The 17,034-nt window shown below is 55.0% G+C and overlaps 4 protein-coding genes across 12 annotated transcripts in view; 2 read left to right on the top strand and 2 right to left on the bottom strand.

The window, feature by feature from the left end:
* EFTUD2 (elongation factor Tu GTP binding domain containing 2) overlaps nt 1-345 on the bottom strand; it is a 51,139-nt gene extending 50,794 nt beyond the window's left edge. For both annotated transcript variants that reach the window (XM_055257704.2, XM_055257703.2), the window contains exon 1: nt 212-345. The gene's annotated coding sequence lies outside the window, so the exon portion shown is untranslated. The remainder of the gene's footprint in view (nt 1-211) is intronic.
* CCDC103 (coiled-coil domain containing 103) lies at nt 306-4,432 on the top strand. 7 transcript variants are annotated; one of them, XM_063629261.1, is made up of 4 exons: nt 306-373; nt 1,830-1,981; nt 2,360-2,492; nt 3,175-4,432. In XM_063629261.1, the coding sequence occupies exons 2-4, from the start codon at nt 1,839-1,841 to the stop codon at nt 3,625-3,627; spliced, it is 729 nt and encodes a 242-aa protein (XP_063485331.1). In that variant the 5' UTR covers nt 306-373; nt 1,830-1,838; the 3' UTR covers nt 3,628-4,432. The 7 variants fall into 7 exon arrangements, with proteins under 7 accessions (XP_063485331.1, XP_055113716.1, XP_055113718.1 ...); XM_055257741.2 differs by lacking the exon at nt 306-373 and adding an exon at nt 561-697; XM_055257743.2 differs by lacking the exon at nt 306-373 and adding an exon at nt 561-667.
* Nucleotides 4,433-4,553: 121 nt separating this feature from the next.
* FAM187A (family with sequence similarity 187 member A) lies at nt 4,554-6,486 on the top strand. Its single transcript, XM_055257715.2, has one exon. The coding sequence runs from the start codon at nt 4,568-4,570 to the stop codon at nt 5,810-5,812; it is 1,245 nt and encodes a 414-aa protein (XP_055113690.1). The 5' UTR covers nt 4,554-4,567; the 3' UTR covers nt 5,813-6,486.
* On the bottom strand, nt 6,376-16,325 carry GFAP (glial fibrillary acidic protein). 2 transcript variants are annotated; one of them, XM_055257713.2, is made up of 10 exons: nt 15,851-16,325; nt 14,827-14,887; nt 14,527-14,622; nt 14,068-14,229; nt 12,420-12,545; nt 11,984-12,204; nt 11,364-11,407; nt 10,888-11,007; nt 8,805-8,890; nt 6,376-8,130 (listed from the first exon to the last, which is right to left on the bottom strand). In XM_055257713.2, the coding sequence occupies exons 1-10, from the start codon at nt 16,309-16,311 to the stop codon at nt 8,089-8,091; spliced, it is 1,419 nt and encodes a 472-aa protein (XP_055113688.2). In that variant the 5' UTR covers nt 16,312-16,325; the 3' UTR covers nt 6,376-8,088. The 2 variants fall into 2 exon arrangements, with proteins under 2 accessions (XP_055113688.2, XP_055113689.2); XM_055257714.2 differs by lacking the exon at nt 10,888-11,007.
* Between the last annotated feature and the right edge of the window lie 709 nt (nt 16,326-17,034).

Below are 17,034 nucleotides of genomic sequence, written 5' to 3' on the forward strand. Positions count from 1 at the left end.
CGAAATCGAGGTGTGTGCGCGCTTCGGCAGGCTTGGGGAGGCACGCGGACGACAGGGTCTTCCATTCTTTTTCCCGCTCCAGGCCTCAATTTACCCATCCGTAAAGCGAAAGGGGCAGATAGCATATAAGGCCTCTTCCAGATCTGACGCTCTTTAATTTCCTATCCCACCTGAAGCAACCATTCTGTGCCGCTGACCCGCTTCAACTTACCTCTCGCCTGCTCAGCTAAGAGTTCCCAGGCCGCCGCCGGAGATCGTGCTTCCGCCCCACGCCGAGGAAACGTCTGCGCCCGCCTCCAGGAAGGACCCCGCAGACGCCGCTGTCGCCTTTCTGCCCGGGAGGACAACCCTCTGCCTGAGGACCAGTTCCGAGGTATGCCCGCCGCGGACCGGCAAGGCGGAGTAGCGGGTCCCCAAGACGAGTAGCCCAAGACATGGGCAGCTCCAAAGAGGGTGAGAGGTGAGGATGAACGAACCTGATCAGGCGCCTCGGGACCACCCTGAAAATGGAGGGCCTTCAGGCAGGTCACGTGGTCAGGCTGTTAGCGCAGTTGCTGGGCAACCACAGCTGCGGGCGTGGTCTGCGCGGGGCTGCCCTCCTGTTCTGGCTTATCAGGGGATCCCCAAAGAAAGCAAGGGGACCAAGGCCGGGGCTGCTGGGGTGAAGGTCCGGGAGGCTGAGTAAGGGGACGGAAGGGTTAGTTCTATGTATTAAATGCCTGGGGAGGGCTGAGAACTGGACACTTGAGTTCGGTTACTGGCCAGCCCAGCCCCTTCTTGGCGTTCAGATTCCCCACGTTGGGGTAGGGTGGCTATGGGATTGGTTGGGGACTTCCTGCTTCCTTGCGCTAGGGCTGTTGGTGATGACCCCGCCACAAAATCTAGCTCAACTCACCAGGAGTTTGCAGTTCAGAGAGGTCCCACAAGTAAATGCCAGAGCCACGACTAGAACCCACGTAGAGAATCTCTCTGCAAGTGGCTCACGCCTGTAATCCCAGCACTTTGGGAGGCTGAGGCGCGCGGATTACTTGAGGTCAGGATCGAAAATTGCTTGAACCCCGGAGGCAGAGGTTGCAATGAGCCAAGATCGCGCCACTGCACTCCAGCCTGGGCAACAGAGACAGACCCTGTCTAAAAAAAAGAAAATATCTCTGTAGAAATGATCAGTCAGCCTCAGATATGCAGAAGCTACAGAAGTACAGTGATAGAACTAAAGGTATTGCCCAGGTACCCAGAGACCTCTGTTCCAGCCCTGGGCTGGACAGAGGGATTTGGGGATGGGGTCACTGAGCTCCTTCCTTTGCCCCTTCTGCTTGATTTCCTGCTCAGTCATTGCATCTGGTTTGGGTGAAAGTCTCCTTCCTCATTAAAGACATTCAATGAAGAATGAAACTTTATCCCTGAGCTCAAGGGTAACTAACAAGAGTTCTGCCTTTGTGTGAGGTCCCCTGTCGAAACGACTTGCTGTAGAACAATCCTATGGGGGAAGAGTGAAGAAACTGAATTCTGAGATCCAAATGCCTCCTCGACTGAAGCACCAAAATTAAAAAGGTTTTTAAAGGCAGAGAGCAAAATTAAGACAGAACTCCAAATTGGAAGTCAGGACTCTCTATTCTATTTTCAGGGACAAGTCTTGTGTAAGTCCTCACTGTGAAATTCAACTTGTCTTTGTAAAATAGAAAACCAGATTTTTGTAACACCTCCCAATGTGAGTGACATGATGTCCAGAGTGCTTTGGGGTCATTTTGTGTTCTGGCAAATAATCCAGAGGCACCCTCTTTCCCCTGATATTGACCGTCCACTGACGTGTATTCCCTTTGCCTTCCCAGGCACAGGCCATGGAAAGGAATGACATCATCGACTTCAAGGCTTTGGAGAAAGAGCTGCAGGCTGCACTCACTGCTGATGAGAAGTACAAACGGGAGAATGCTGCCAAGTTACGGGCAGTGGAACAGAGGGTGGCTTCCTATGAGGAGTTCAGGTTGGCTCACTGCCATTTTTCTCAGGCCCTCCTGTTATGGTGGACTATAGTAGTTAACTCTGAAATCAAACCATTCTGGGCTTCAGTCCCGGCCCCACCCTCTACTATTTGATCGTATGCCATTTCCTTAACTTCTCTGAGTCTCAATTATTTATCTGTAAAACAGTAACTGTTATAATTAAATGAGTTCTTGCACGTAAGACTAAGCAAGTGTCTGATACATGTGAAGTGCTTGAAAGCAGTCAGCTATTGCTGTTGTTATTATTAGGGTCACATTGGTCTGTAACAGGTTCATCCTATACCATGCAAAGTCTAGCTGTCTCACACCTGCAGACACAGCATTAAGTCCATTGCCTAATTTCTGTCCTTTGCCCACAGGGGTATTGTCCTTGCATCACATCTGAAACCACTGGAGCGGAAGGATAAGATGGGAGGAAAGAGAACTGTGCCCTGGAACTGTCACATTATTCAGGGTAGGACCTTCCAGGATGTGGCCACTGAAATCTCCCCGGTAGGTGAGGCCCTGCCTCTTTAGTCCAGCAAGATTCTCTGCCCTAAAGCTTCAATCTTGTTTTTTCGTTTGGTTTTGTTTTTTTAACCACACATACCTCGTCTTTATTTGTCATGTTAAACCAACAGAGAGGTTTCTGCCTCCAATCCCAGAAAGAAAAACAAACAGCAGATGGCGAAGCTGAGTTGAACTGGGCAGAATGAGTCAGAAAGTTGGGCTAAGAAGGTCCACTTCCCATAGTCCTTTGACTTTCATTCTCAGATCAGATTTGGGTTGCTCTGCCTCTGGGTTGTATGGTGTCTAGTGTAATGATCCTGTGGCAGTGTTGAGAGAGAGACCCCAACATTCAGATCCTTGAGTTCCTTTCTCTCTTCCTGAGATTTCCAATCAACCCATCTACCTGACTTACAGTAAACCCTGACTTACTCTTGAAGACCAGAGCTATGTCTCCATTCCAATATAAATGAGAATCTCAAATCATGGCATGGATTCCTTGGGGCCCTCCCTGTCTCATCCCCAGTTTCCTCATCTGAAAATGAGGCCCCCAAGGACCACAGCTTTCCCAGTGCTGAGAGTAGTAAGATGAAGACAGTAAGATGAAGAGCTACAGGCTCCCCTCACTGTCACTGTTGCAGAGCAGCTGGAAGAGCTCCTGACTCCCTTTCCTTCCTTTGTGATCCAGGAGAAAACCCCCCTCCAGCCCGAGACCTCTGCTGACTTCTATCGTGATTGGCGACGACACTTGCCAAGTGGGCCAGAGCGCTACCAGGCTCTACTGCAGCTTGGGGGTCCAAGGCTGGGCCGCCTCTTCCAGACAGATGTGGGGTTTGGACTTCTTGGGGAGCTGCTGGTGGCACTGGCTGATCACGTGGGGCCGGCTGACCGGGCAGCGGTGCTGGGGATCCTGCGCAGCCTGGCGAGCACCGGGCGCTTCACCCTGAACCTGAGCCTGCTGAGCCGGGCAGAGAGAGAGAGCTGCAAGGGCTTGTTTCAGAAGCTGCAAGCCATGGGCACCCCCAGATCCATGAAGGAGGGGCTCAGCTGGGAGGGGCAGGGTCCGGAGGAGCAGTCTGGTGGGCTCCAGGAGGAGGAGAGGCTCCTGCAGGAGCTGCTGGAGCTGTACCAGGTTGACTGATGTGACAAGCTACCCTCAGAGGTCCCGGTGGTCACTGGAGGCAGTTATTTGGTTGTTGTCTTGGGGGTTCTGCAGGACCATAATAAGAAACCCACACTTAGTTTCCTTCTCAACTTGGAATTTTCAGAGCAAAAACAGGAATCAAGTCTTCCCCACTTCTCCAGTCCCTCAGTGTCTTGCTATTTTGAACTGTGTGTATCCATGGGACAGTCAAGAGCTCAGGAAGTTGAAAGCGGTTTTGTTTCCCACCCTTAGAGTCTGCCAAGCCTCTAGCCCACTGGCCTTGAGAGATGAGTGTGTGCCCAACCAAATGCTGGCTATACCAGTTACACAGCTCTTAACAAGAATGTTTACAGCCCCAAACCAATGAATGGACATGTAATCAACAAATGATCAAATGCTACCTCATTTGAGGTGTTGAATTTTCCCCTAGAGACTCAGTTCTTGTGCAGGTTAGGCCTGGGAAAGTCCCAAGCCATCAGCTCAGGTCCAGCCAGCCTCCCGGATGGCCAGATACGCAGGAGAGTGGGTTTCCTTCATCCCCCAGGTTGATGAAAGGGAAGATTTTTCCACCAGACCAGCAGGGCAGGGCCTGGAGCACTGAGGCAGAGATCTCCGTGCCGAGCACCTCGGTCAGCCCTTCTCATTCTGGTTTCCTTTGACCCATTCTTGGGTGAGTGCCAGTGTTCTAGAAAGGGGAGTGAAGGCCAGGTTCTAGAACGGGATATCAGGTCTGGAATGTTAGAAGGGCATCTTGTACATCCACTGGGAATAAATTGCCTTGCCCTTGGCGGCTTCCTCTGCAGATTGTTGCTGCTTTTCCTGGCTGCATAATCCTTTCTCATCCAGAGGCCTCCGCTTAGCAGTGCTTTCTAGGAGCCCCATGAGCCTTTAATGCCTTGGTTTTGCCCTGCCCCTCTGACCCCTACCTCCTTCAGGCATGCATCTGGCCCTCACCACTGTGCTCCTGTGGGCATGGGGGAGTCCCCAGGCCTTTGAAATTGTGGAGAAGGAAAACATTTTTCAGAAGACCCCCTGCCCTGCTTTCCTGATGTTTGAAAATGCAGCCTACCTGGCTGACATGAGCTTTGAGCTTCCCTGTCACTGCAAACCTGAAGAGGTGACAGCTGTAGTCTGGTTCTACCAAAAGCACCTAGGTAGCAGCCACACCAAAGTGCTGACGGACTTTGATGGGCGGGTGCTGACGGAGGCAGCCCAGGTACGTGTGGGCAGCGACATGCTGACCCGCTTCAGCATCCGCATGTTCAGCCTGTTGGTTTTCAGGGCTCAGCCTGAGGACTCAGGCCTGTACTTCTGCGGCACCCGCAAGGGGGACTACTTCTACGCCTACGATGTGGACATCCAGAACAGTGAGGGAATGGTGGCCACTTTCCAGGACGAGGGCCAGGAGCCCTTCGCAGATGAATACTATGGGCATCTCCATGTCTTCACCACCTTCTGGGAATGGACCCCCTGTGACCGCTGTGGGGTGCGTGGGGAGCAGTGGCGCATCGGCCTCTGCTACCTGCAGAGCCCAGACCTCTCCCCACGCTACCTCAAGGCGGTGCCCGATGTGGTGTCTTGTGGCTCAAGGGCTGTGCCAAGGAAGCTGCGGACCAAGGCCAGGCACCACACGCCTGAGCTGCTGGTTCGAAGCTGCCTAGTACCCTGTGAGAAGACGAAGACCATCCAGGAGGGCGTGCTGGCCATTGTTAACTATGTGTCCAAAGTGGGCAGCCGGCCCTGGGTGCCCCATGTGCCCATTCAGTTCCATCAGCAGAGACTGGGCCATGGCCTCATCATCTCCTGTCCCGGGGCCCGGCCAGAGCATGCGGTGGCCTGGGACAAAGACCGCCAGCACCTCTACCGCACACAGTACCTGAAGGGTGTCAACAGGTCCATGAGGGTGTTCATTGACCATGGCAACCAGCTCCACATCCGCTTCACCCAGCTGGATGACCGGGGCATCTACTATTGTTGGAGGCAGGGTGTGCGAGTTGCTGGCTTCCGGCTGGGTGTGACATCACATGGGCGCTACCCGGCCTCGTTCTCGGATCCTGAGACTCGCTGGGCTGTGGAGCTCACCCTGATAGGCTACCTGCTCATCACGGCAGTCTTTGTCACCATTCACCTCTGTCGTTGCTGCTGCTACTTATTTCACTGTTGTCCCAACTTCTCCCCCTAGGATCTGTCTTCAGCTCTGAAGACCACTTGTCCTTCAATGTGTTTGTTAAATGATACCAGATGTCTCTGGGCGGGTACCCTGGGTTGGGACGTGTGGTAGGAACATGTGGATAAATCTGTTAGTTACAGCCTGCTCCCCATTTTCATGGGCAGGTCTGGGACCTGATCTGAGAAGTGGAGGGGCCTGAGGCTGGTGGGAGATTGGGGACTGAGGTCAGGATGGAAGTAGGCCACACGTGTTTCCTGACTTCACACTTAGGTCAGAGAAGGAAGGCGTGAACTCAGATTTATCCAATGGTAAACACTGATCAGTGTTGAATCGTGTTTGAGCTGCTTTACATTCTTGCCTATGAGGATTGTGCTGGTTGAGTTGCAGGTAGCAGGGAGAGGAAGGAAGAAAAGAGTGGAGGGAGCTGGTGTGTGTCCTCTTTGGCTGTGGGTGGAATTTGGTGAGGGCATGGGCCCCAGAGATGATCGGTAATAAGAAATGAGTTGCTCTTGTCAAAGGCTACATCTCGGCCCCAGTCCCGCCCTCTCATGAACAGATCAGAGTCCACTCTGGGGAAGGGCGCAGCATTTGTCTTTATTTTTCCTCAGCGACTAAAGGCAGCAGCAGTGCCCTGAAGATTAGCAGCAGCAGCAGCAGGTGGCAGGAAGGAGTGGAAGGAAAGGACACCAAGTCTTGGGGAGAGGGAAGGACCCTTCTTCGGCCTTAGAGGGGAGAGGAGAACCCTGAAGTGGGCCCTCCCAGTCCGGTTTCTGGGCACAGATCCCACCAGTCTGCTCACCAGGCTGCTCAGTCAAAGCAGAGGAGGTGCACCGGGGTGGACATGCCAGCCCTGAGCACCCAGCCTCCAGGCTGCAGGAATATGAGCTAGTGTCTTCACTTTGCTCGTGCCTCAGTTTTACAAATTGTAAAATAGGGCACTACCTAAAATACTGGGTACATTTTGTGCGTGAGTAAGAAGGGACCGCAAGAGGCCCTTGGCTTAGGGAAAAGCAGCCGGTCACTATGGAGTGGAGAGGGTCAGACGTGTGGCAGTGGCTTACTGGGGTTAAGAAGCAGCAATCCCAGGGGCTCAGAGGCTGGGGCGGTCTGGTATGACACAGCAAGGAAGAGGCCTTTAGAACTGGGACAAAGTCATGCCCTGCCCCCATGGATACATCCCCTTTCTCTCCTGTTTCAGCATCTTCAAGAGGATGAGTCACTTCCTTAATTCCCACAACCCAGAGGCCAAGTGCAACTGGTCACCCACAACCCCCACTTGGATGCCTAGCGCCGTCCCAATTGCCTCCTCCACCATCTCTACTAGCGTCCCCTCCAATCTGCACGGGGCAGTCCTCCTGGGCTTGACCTCTCTGTACCCACAGCTGGGGGCCAGGCAGCCCCCCTCTATCTCTCCCAGCACCCCATCCCTCTCCACATACACGACAGATCCCCCAAGTGCTGAGAATCAAGCTCCCACCTGCCCACACGTGCCCACAGATGGCGTCCCTGGATGGCAGCTCAGGTGGACTGAGACAATTGAGTCATCGCTCAGGAGGTCCTTCTGGGATCTGGGCAGGTGACTGCCCCAGGTGGCAGGATGTCTCCACCCATCTTAGACTGATCAGGGTCAGTCTAGAAGAACAACCCTCTGAGCTGGGCGTGGTGGCTCGAGCCTATGATCCCAGCTACACAGGTGGCTGAGGTGGGTAGACTGCTTGAGCCCAGGAGTTCAAGGTCAGCCTGGGCAGCATAGGGACACCCCGCCTCATAAAAACCAAAAAACAAAACAATCCTCTGGCCAGGGCTACCTTGACTGTGGGGCCTTCCCTTTCCTGTCTGAGTCTCAGTTTTCCTCCAGCAGCCTGAGGAAACTCAAAGGCACAGTTCCCAGATACCCCGAGAGAATCTCCATCTCTGACAACAGTTGCCATAACAACAGGAATCAGGGATGTGGAGGGCGATGTAGTAGGTACCCCCCGCCCTCCTCCCCTTCTCTCCTTCCTCCTCATTCTAACCCAAGCTGCTGGCCATGCCCCTCCAGACTGCCCCTTGGGGGTGAGTTTCTTGTTAGTTGGAGTTGCTGGGTGCTGGGTGGGTGCTGTCTGGCAGGCCTGATACTGACAGAGCCTAGGGCAGCAAGCTGACCTAGGGACAGAGGAGGGAGGGGAGCAGCTGGGGTGGTGGGGAGCTCAGGTCTGGGGAAATGCGCCAGCAGAGGCGGAGCAACTATCCTGCTTCTGCTCGGGCCCCTCATGAGACGGGGCAGAGGCCACCAGGTGGGTCCTGCCTCACATCACATCCTTGTGCTCCTGCTTGGACTCCTTAATGACCTGCAGGGGACAGGGAACGTGCACAGTGCAACAGTTAGGAGTTCACAGAGACCCCAGGTCCACTACCACGAGGCTGTGTAACCTTGGGAAGTCCCTCACTTCCCAGGTCTTTCTTTTCTTGATAGTAAACACAGCTGCCTTGTGCGGTGGTCAGAGGGGGTGGTGAGATAACACTGGGAAAGCATTTAGCATCTTGCCTGGTGCGTGGTAAGCTGCTGGAGTAAGATGAGCTCCCACTGTGGTTGGATAGTGTGGGGGATATGCCAAATCCCCTCTTCCCATTCCCCTGGTAGTTTCCTTTTACCAAGCTGGAAATGGAAAGCCCTCCCCATCCCCAACTGTGTCTGCTAGAGTTGGAAGTGAAAGCTGCTAACTTTAATTCTCTTTCTCTCCCTGGCAAGCAAGGCCCCTGAGTTTGAGGGTGAGAAAGAGAGAGCATGTATTAGGATCCCATCTAGTGGCTTTGGTACCAAGGCTCCCCTTAGAACAGCCTATGGAGGGACTGAGGAAACGGAATTACATTCAGCTTCCTTGCTCTCCTCCAGAATTCCCTGGGGAGCTCCTGGGAGTTACTGGGGACCTTCTATGTGCCAGCCTCAGGCTTTCCTCCACGGCCTGGCCTTGAGAATCCCTGGGGCCAGCCACAGCCTGACTGGGCCCGAATCCCTCCTTACCTCTCCATCCCGCATCTCCACGGTCTTCACCACGATGTTCCTCTTGAGGTGGCCTTCTGACACAGACTTGGTGTCCAGGCTGGTTTCTGCAGATGTGGGGAGAGGAGGCCTCTCATGGACTTTCAGGGCATGAGTCATCCTCTCCCATGCCCGGCTTCCCCATCGCACCCCCCCATCATGAGTATGAGAACCTATGCAAGCGGGCAGAGAGAGCCTAGGCTCTTCCAAATGGGCTGGAGAGCCCCCAAATCCCAATAGTGCTGCTGCCCAAGGCCTGGCTGCTCTGTCCAGTTAGAGTCCTGGCTGCTCTGTCCTCTGGCCTGGCTTCATTTCAGCCCCTCTGCAAGCCCTGGCCTGGCACCTGGCTTTCTGAAAACCCAGCATGGCATTGAGGAAGGATGTGCAGGCTTTGAAATCAGGAGACCAGGCGGGGCACGGTGGCTCACACCTATAATGCCATCATTTTGGGAGGCTGAGGCAGGTGGATCACCTGAGGCCAGGAGTTCGAGACCAGCCTGGCCAACATGGTGAAACCTCTACTAAAAATACAAAAAATAGGCCAGGCATGGTGGCTCACACCTGTAATCCCAGCACTTTGGGAGGCCGAGGCAGGTGGATTGCCTGAGGTCAGGAGTTCGAGACCAGCCTGACCAATATGGTGAAACCCTGTCTCTATTAAAAATACAAAAATTACCCGGGCATGATGATGGGTGCCTGTAGTCCCAGCTACTCAGGAGGCTGAGACAGGAGAATCACTTGAACCTGGGGGGTGGAGGTTGCAGTAAGCTGAGATCATGCCACTGCACTCCAGCCTGAGCAACAGAGTAAGACTCCGTCTCAAAAAAAAAAAAAAAAAAAAAAAAAAAAAAAAAAAAAAAGAAAGAAAGAAAGAAAAATTAGCCGGGTGTGGTGTCTGGCACCTGTAATCCCCGCTACTCGGGAGTCTGAGGCACGAGAATTGCTTGAACCTGGGAGGTGGAGGTTGCAGTAAGCTGAGATTGCACCACTGCATTCCAGCCTGAGTGACAGAGGGACGCTCTGCCGAAGGAAGGAAGGAAGGATGGAAGGAAGGAAGGAAGGACGGAAGGAAGGAAGGAAGGAAGGAAGGAAGGATGGATGAGGAGACCAGAGCTCAAGAAGTCCCAACTTAGCCACCAACCAGCCACACAACTCTGGGCAAGTTAATTGACCTCTCCCAGCCTCAGTTTCCTCATCTGTAAAATAAGGATGATCGGGCTTACTTCTCTAGGTGGGAGAGAGGAGACAATTAACTAAAATAAAAGCTGTTAAACATGTGGCACATATTAGTGCTCAATACACATAGGTCCTTTTCCTGTCCCCTTTCCTCTTTCCTACTTCTCTCTGCCACTTATCTGTACTTTAGTGACCTGTGACTATCTAGAATTTGGCAGTATTACCTCTACTAGTCAGCCTGGTTAGCCTTTCTGATGCTGAATTAAGTCCTGAGACATGCATATCTAGTGGTCCTAAATATTCTAGCCCAGAAGAAGAGGAATTTTGTTCCTTAGCTAAGAATCATTTGAGGGCCAATGCAAGCAAAAAGTAATTTAGCTCTTCCCCCCCTCAGAGAAAAATATAACACGTCACATTCACTAATGTTTAACATTAAGAGCAGGGAACATAAAACTTTATTCACTGCAAGCGGTCCTGAGGGAAGAATCTTCTGGACTGAGTCAGCACTGAGCTGAGCGATGGAGCCTCAGGGATGAAAGAATAAAGCAGAGAGCCTGGCCCCCAGGCACAGCGAGACCTAAGGGGCCCTCCCAGTGATGGGAGGAGGTGAGACAGAGGCTGCTGCTTGCTCAGAGGCCCCAGAGCAGCTCTGCTGCGCACCCAAGGACTCACCACCTTTACCGCTAACCAGCTCTGCCAGTTTAATGTACAGTTACTCTGTACCACGTCCTGGGCTGGGCACCGCAGTTCCTGGGAAAATGACTCAGGCCAGGCCCTTCAGGGGAAGCCTGGGAGGAGGGAGCTCAGGAGGACTGGGAGGATGGGATGGGTGAGGCTCACTCCCTGTCAAGCTGGGCAAAGCGCCGTGTCTGAGAGGCAGGCAGCTAACCGCGAGCCGGCGGCGCTCCATTTACAATGTGGTGGGCCTGTATTGGTATAACGCGTATTGTGAGGCTTTTGAGATGTCTTGTGACCTTGTGATTTTCCCCGTCTTTGGTGCTTTTGCCCCCTGTAGTGACAAGCAGTTAAAAAAAACAAAAACAGAAAACACTCAGAAGGGCAGTGCTTGCTCAGGGATTTGCAGACAGGGCAGATGTCAAGATCTCACCCAGTTCTGCTGTGGAATGGGGTGCAGGGAGGGGAAGAGGGACCCAGGGCCTAGCAGGACAGGGGCAGCTGCAAGCCCCGCCTAGAAGTACCCTGGTATGATAGGCTCTGGCTAAGAGTGCTGCGGTGTCACGAAGGCCCCCAGGGAGAGCTGGATCCCTTTGCCCTGATCCTCAGTCCCAGTCCGGAGCAACCTACAGGCCCTGGAGGAGGGGGCAGGACTCCAGTGCCCTTCCCACGAGGCCCTGCTGTACTGACCTCGAATCTGCAGGTTGGAGAAGGTCTGCACGGGAATGGTGATCCTGAAAGAAAGCAGAGGGAAAGGGCTGCCCGGGCTGCCTGGGACACCCCTAGGCTGGGTCTTGGTCCAGGGCCATTATGACAACTTGAACGCCCTTTTCCTTGCCAGGGAAGTCTAACTCCATCTCCTAGCTTTTTCTCCAGCAGCCAACGTGCTATCTGGAGTTCCAAAAGTCTGCAAGGGGCTTGAGTATTACCTGGGAGGGGCACATGTCTATCTGAAGGAAGATGGAAAAGGGAGGGGAAAGTGGTGAAGAAAGTTCCAAGGAGGCAGAAGAGATGGATGAGGTGAGGAGTCCAATCTTGGCTGGGAGGGTGGGGAGTAAGCCTCTTAGTTTGGAGGGTGACCCAAGTCCTTGGCCTTGAGGCCTAATCAATATTGGTTGAATCCATCCATCCATTCATTCATCAAACATCTAGTGACTGCCTGCTATGTGTGAGGCAGGCACTGTGCTGGGCATTGAGGTGGGAAGGGATCTGGACACAAGGCTGAAAAAGACTCAGTCCCTGAAGGGAGCAAGGTGAGCTCTACGGCGAGGCAGCAGGGAGACTTCCCCAGGGCTGTGATCAGGGCTCACCGGTTCTCCTCGCCCTCCAGCAGCTTCCTGTAGGTGGCGATCTCGATGTCCAGGGCCAGCTTGACGTTGAGCAGGTCCTGGTACTCCTGCAAGTGGCGGGCCATCTCGTCCTTGAGGCTCTGCCCCTCTTCCTCCAGCCGCGCCAGCGCCTCCTGATAACTGGCTGCCTCCCGCGCGTGGCGCTCCTCCTGCTCGCGCATCTGCCTCTCCAGGGACTCGTTCTGTGGGATGGAGCCGGCCGGTCCCGCGGAGCCCGGACCCGACTTGGGGAGGCTTCGAGGCCCGGCCCCCGGCCCCAGACCCCGCCTCTAGCCCGAGAGTAACGTTCGGGCCCCGCCCTCGACCCAGGTCCTCGCCCCTGGACCTTCTCCCCTGGCATCTCCTGGGGTGGCCGTCCCCGCTCCGCCCGCCCTCGTCCTGCCCTGGCCGCGCTCACCGTGCCGCGCAGAGACTCCAAGTCGCAGGTCAAGGACTGCAACTGGCGCCGGTAGTCGTTGGCCTCGTGCTTGGCCTGGCGGAGCAGCTCCGCGTTGCGGGCAGCAGCGTCTGTCAGGTCTGCAAACTAGATGGGGAGAGGGGCCATAGGCTGAGGGCGGCCTGGGGCCCTGGGACTGCGGGTGGGGGACACATATAGGGGGGCTGTGTGGGCCCATGGGCAGGCACGGGCTCTGGGAAATCAGGGAGGTGACCAGCACCCCAGTCAACCCCAGGAGGCTTGCCCTGGCTGGGACTTTTCCTAACAACTGTGACCCATGGATGCGGGCAGGGTAGCCGCTGCCAGACTTCAGTACCTAGCGCAACACCTGGTCAGCAAGCGAATGAATGAACAGTGCCACAGAATCCAGAACCTTCCACACTGACAGCTGCATCTGCGGGACCGAATGCTGTCGTCTGCCACAGTGGACAGTGGGTTTAGGTGAGCGGAGCCCTGGGTGTTTTGTGTGTTTTTGTTTTTTTGAGATGGAGTCTTGCTCTTGTCGCTCAGGTTGGAGGGCAGTGGCACAATCCGGGTCACTGCAACCTCTGCTTCCCAGGTTCAAGCAATTCTCCTGCCCCAGCCTCCCAAGTAGCTGGGATTACAGGTGTGTGCCACCACGCCCGGCTAATTTTGTATTTTTAGTAAAGACGGGGTTTCGCCATGTTGGCCAGGCTAGTCTTGAACTGCTGACCTCAGGTGATCCGCCTGCCTCAGCCTCCCAAAGTGCTGGGATTACAGGTGTGAGCCACCACGCCCGGCCTCACCCTAGGTTCTAATAGCCCTTTCTCCCCCACCTGCAGGGAGGTCCTCCCAGCCCCATCGGGCCCTCACCCTGCTCAGACACCAGTGGCTTCTGCCACTCACACTCCTCAGCTAGGTGCCCTGGCTAGGCCAGCATCTTGGGGCCCTGCCTCTCTGTGCTTTTCTGCCTCCAGGCTCTGCCCTCCACCAGGAATGGCCCTCCCTTCTTCTCTTCCTGTCCACAGCCTGCCTGTCCTGCCTAGCCCAAATGCCCCCTCTACAGTGTCTTTCCTGGCTCCCACACTACATATAAGCTCTGAGCTGTGGTGTTCTCTACGGGAACTATGTTTGGGTGCACCTCAATATCACACCTTCCAGGTCAGACACCTCTCTGTGTCCTGGGGGGTGCCTGGCATATGGTAGAGGCTCAGTAAGCCAAAACAGACTGGCAGAGGCATGGAATGCAGGCTCCCAAGTGAGATGGGCTAGAGTTGGAAATCCAACTCTACCACTTAGGAGCTGTGTGACTTTGAGCAAATTAGTTAGCCTCTCTGGTCTTCAGCTCTCTCATCTGTCAAAGAACAGCATCTACTTCATAGTAAGGTAATCCATGAAAAGCACAGGGCTTAGAACAGAACAGTATCAGCTACTACTAATAATAGCAATAGTAGCAGCAATAATATTGGGTACTTTTGAAAGCAATAGTGCCTGTGTGACCCTGGGCAAGCCATCTCATTTCTTTGGTGAAAGTCAGTCACCTGGAGAGAATATTCTCCCAGCTTCCTCCACCCTCCTTCCCCCATTCTCTTGTACAGAGCAAGAAGGGCTGCCTGAAGGAGGCAGGCTGGCCCACAGGCAGGGCTACCTTGGAGCGGTACCACTCCTCGGCTTCATGCATGTTGCTGGACGCCATTGCCTCATACTGCGTGCGGATCTCTTTCAGGGCTGCGGTGAGGTCTGGCTTGGCCACGTCAAGCTCCACATGGACCTGCTGTCGGGCCAGCTGCTCCTGGAGTTCCCGAACCTCCTGACCAGAGTGGGAGAAGCGGTGCCAGGGCTCAGGGTACAGGCCACAGCTGGGGTTCCCCACAGCATCGTGTCCTCTTCTGCCTGCCCCTCGGCCAGGGGTTCGAATGCTCTCTTGTCTCTTTCCGTCTCCCTTAGTGTCTTTCTGTTTGTCTTTCATTTCCTGTCTCTACCTGCCGACCTCTGTTTCTATCCTCTCTATGAGTGTCTCTCTCAGTCTCAGCCTCTCTGTCTCTGTCTCTCCCTCTCTCAGTTGCAATCTCTGTGTTGAGCTTTCCTCCCTCTGCCCTGGCCTCACCTCCTCATGGATCTTCCTCAAGAACCGGATCTCCTCCTCCAGCGACTCAATCTTCCTCTCCAGATCCAGACGGGCCAGTGTGGCTTCATCTGCTTCCTGGAGTGGCAGGAGGGGTGAGGAGTAGAGGGCCACTGGGGCCCCAGGCTCCTTCTCCCCATTCCTCAGCCTTGCCTTACCCCTCCTTCTGGGGCAGTGGGGAGCAGCACATTGCTCTGGAGGGCTGAGCTTGGGGGCTGTGTTTGGGTGGGTGGCCATCAACCCTTTCCTCCCTCCCCTGCCCCTCCCTTCCACCTCCCTGACCTGTCTATAGGCAGCCAGGTTGTTCTCGGCCTCCAGCCTCAGGTTGGTTTCATCCTGGAGCCTGGAGTGGGGGGACACATTCCTGGGTCCAGGCTCTTCTGAGGACACTTGGATACCTGCCTCAATCTCCCTGGAGGCAGCTGTCACAGACACCACCCCCACCCAGGACCAGTAGAGCAGCAGGAGGAGTAAGGGTTGGGGAGCCTTAGACAGAGGACTTGTCTAGAGGATGAGCAGATGTGGGCTTTTGTCTTAACTCATTACTAAGGTGCCTTATCAGGGTTGGTGCACCTGCTTCTGCTCACACAGGCGCATCCACCAGCGTACACTCACTGCTGCACGCATACACACACACACACCCACACACACACACACGTCCTCCTGCACTTGAAGGCACACATGCATGTCCTGTCAGCTCAGCGAAGTGCCATGCCCCTGGGGATTCCTCCGATCCCAGGTAACCACCTTTTGAAATGAATTTTATTATGAGCACCACTTCACAGCTGTGCAAGTCAAAGTGACTTGACGGGGGCCACAAGCTGGTGGCAGGCAGTCACCTGTGCTCTGCGCCCAGGCCTGCCTGCTCTTTCCCTCACTTCCTTCACCCCAGAATCCAATCTCCCTCATGGACACCAACCTTCTCCACTTCCAACTCCTCCTTTATATGGACACAGGCTCAGAATAGGTGAGCTCGCTGCCCACAGTCACAAAGCCCAGCTATGAATGAAACGCAGGGGCCCAGCTGCTGGGGGCCCAGCTGCTCCTGCACTGCTTTCCCAAGTAGGGAGGTGCTGAGGGGACCTGGATGCCTGGCAGAAGGCATGTAGGAATCAGATCCCCGGGGCCCTGGGCCTGTTTCTGGTCCCTCCCATCATGTTGGGGGGCAAGGATAGTGCCCCATCAAGAGGTAGGGAGACCCAGGGAGCGGGGAGGCTCCACCCCTGCCTGAGACTTCTTGGGCATTCCCTCTTGGGGATTCAGCCCCTTCTGCTCACAAAGCCCCCCTTCTCCATCCCCTCCTCACTTCTGCCTCACGGTGCCCAGGTCCTGTGCCAGGTTGTCCCTCTCGACCTCCAGCCGGGCGCTGTTGGCAGTGAGTTGATCGAGCCGCAGCCGCAGCTCTCGCAGCTCAGCCTGGTAGACGTCGGCCAGCTTGGTGGGCTCCTTGGCCCGCAGCTGGTTCAGCTCAGCAGCCAGCGCCTTGTTTTGCTGTTCCAGGAAGCGAACCTTCTCGATGTAGCTGGCAAAGCGGTCATTGAGCTCCATCATCTCTGCCCGCTCACTGGCCCGGGTCTCCTTGAAGCCAGCATTGAGTGCCCCGGCCAGGGAGAAGTCCACCCGGGTCGGGAGTGGAGGGGGCATTCGAGCCAGGGAGAGACGGGTGCCAGGACCCAGACGGCGGCCAGGAGCCAGGCCCCCCACCATCATCTCCCCCGAGGAGACGTAGGAGCGGCGAGCAGCAGAGGTGATGCGTCTCCTCTCCATCCTGCCCTGGCTCTGCTCGCTCCTGGGATGTGAGGGCTTTATGAAGGAGTGGGCTGGACTGGCGATGCCCGGGTGCCCCTGGCAACGCCCCCTGGCATAGCCTGAGGGGGTGGGGTTGGGCCGCAGCCCAGCTATGGGGAGAGCTCCCCTCACCCCATTGAGGTCACTGTGCCCAGAGGCAGAGCTTCCTGGGCACGCCAACTCCTGCATGAGGCAGGTGGTGCCTGGAACCAGACCATGGGTTTGGGGCCCTGACCACTGAAGTAAGAGGACCCTCTCTCTAGGAAGGTGGATCAAGAAAGGGTTGGTTGGACCACGATGAATACTTACAATTGTTATGCATCAATTAAAAAGGAAGGAAAGGGCTGGGTGGGGTGGCTCATGCTTATAATCCCAGCACTTTGGGAGGCTGAGGCTGGAGGATTGCTTGAGCCCAGTAGGTTGAGGCTGCAGTGAGTTGTGTTTGTGCCACTCCAGCCTGGGCAACAGAGAGAGACCTTGTCTCAAAAAAAAAAAAAAAAAAAAAGGAAAGAAGGGCTGTACCAGATGACCTCTGACCTGCTTTCCACCTTTTTGATTTCATAACCCAGGCCTTATCTCAGCTGTAAGTGCTTGCAAGGTGCTGGGAATTTGGCAAAGAACGAACCTGTTCTGTACCCTCAAGAGGCGCCTATATTATCGTTTCCTACTAGGCCCCATTCCCAGCAAACTCCTGGAGTCCTT

This window comes from Symphalangus syndactylus, chromosome 20 (genome assembly GCF_028878055.3).
Source record: "Symphalangus syndactylus isolate Jambi chromosome 20, NHGRI_mSymSyn1-v2.1_pri, whole genome shotgun sequence".
In the NCBI taxonomy this organism is placed as follows: domain Eukaryota; kingdom Metazoa; phylum Chordata; class Mammalia; order Primates; family Hylobatidae; genus Symphalangus; species Symphalangus syndactylus.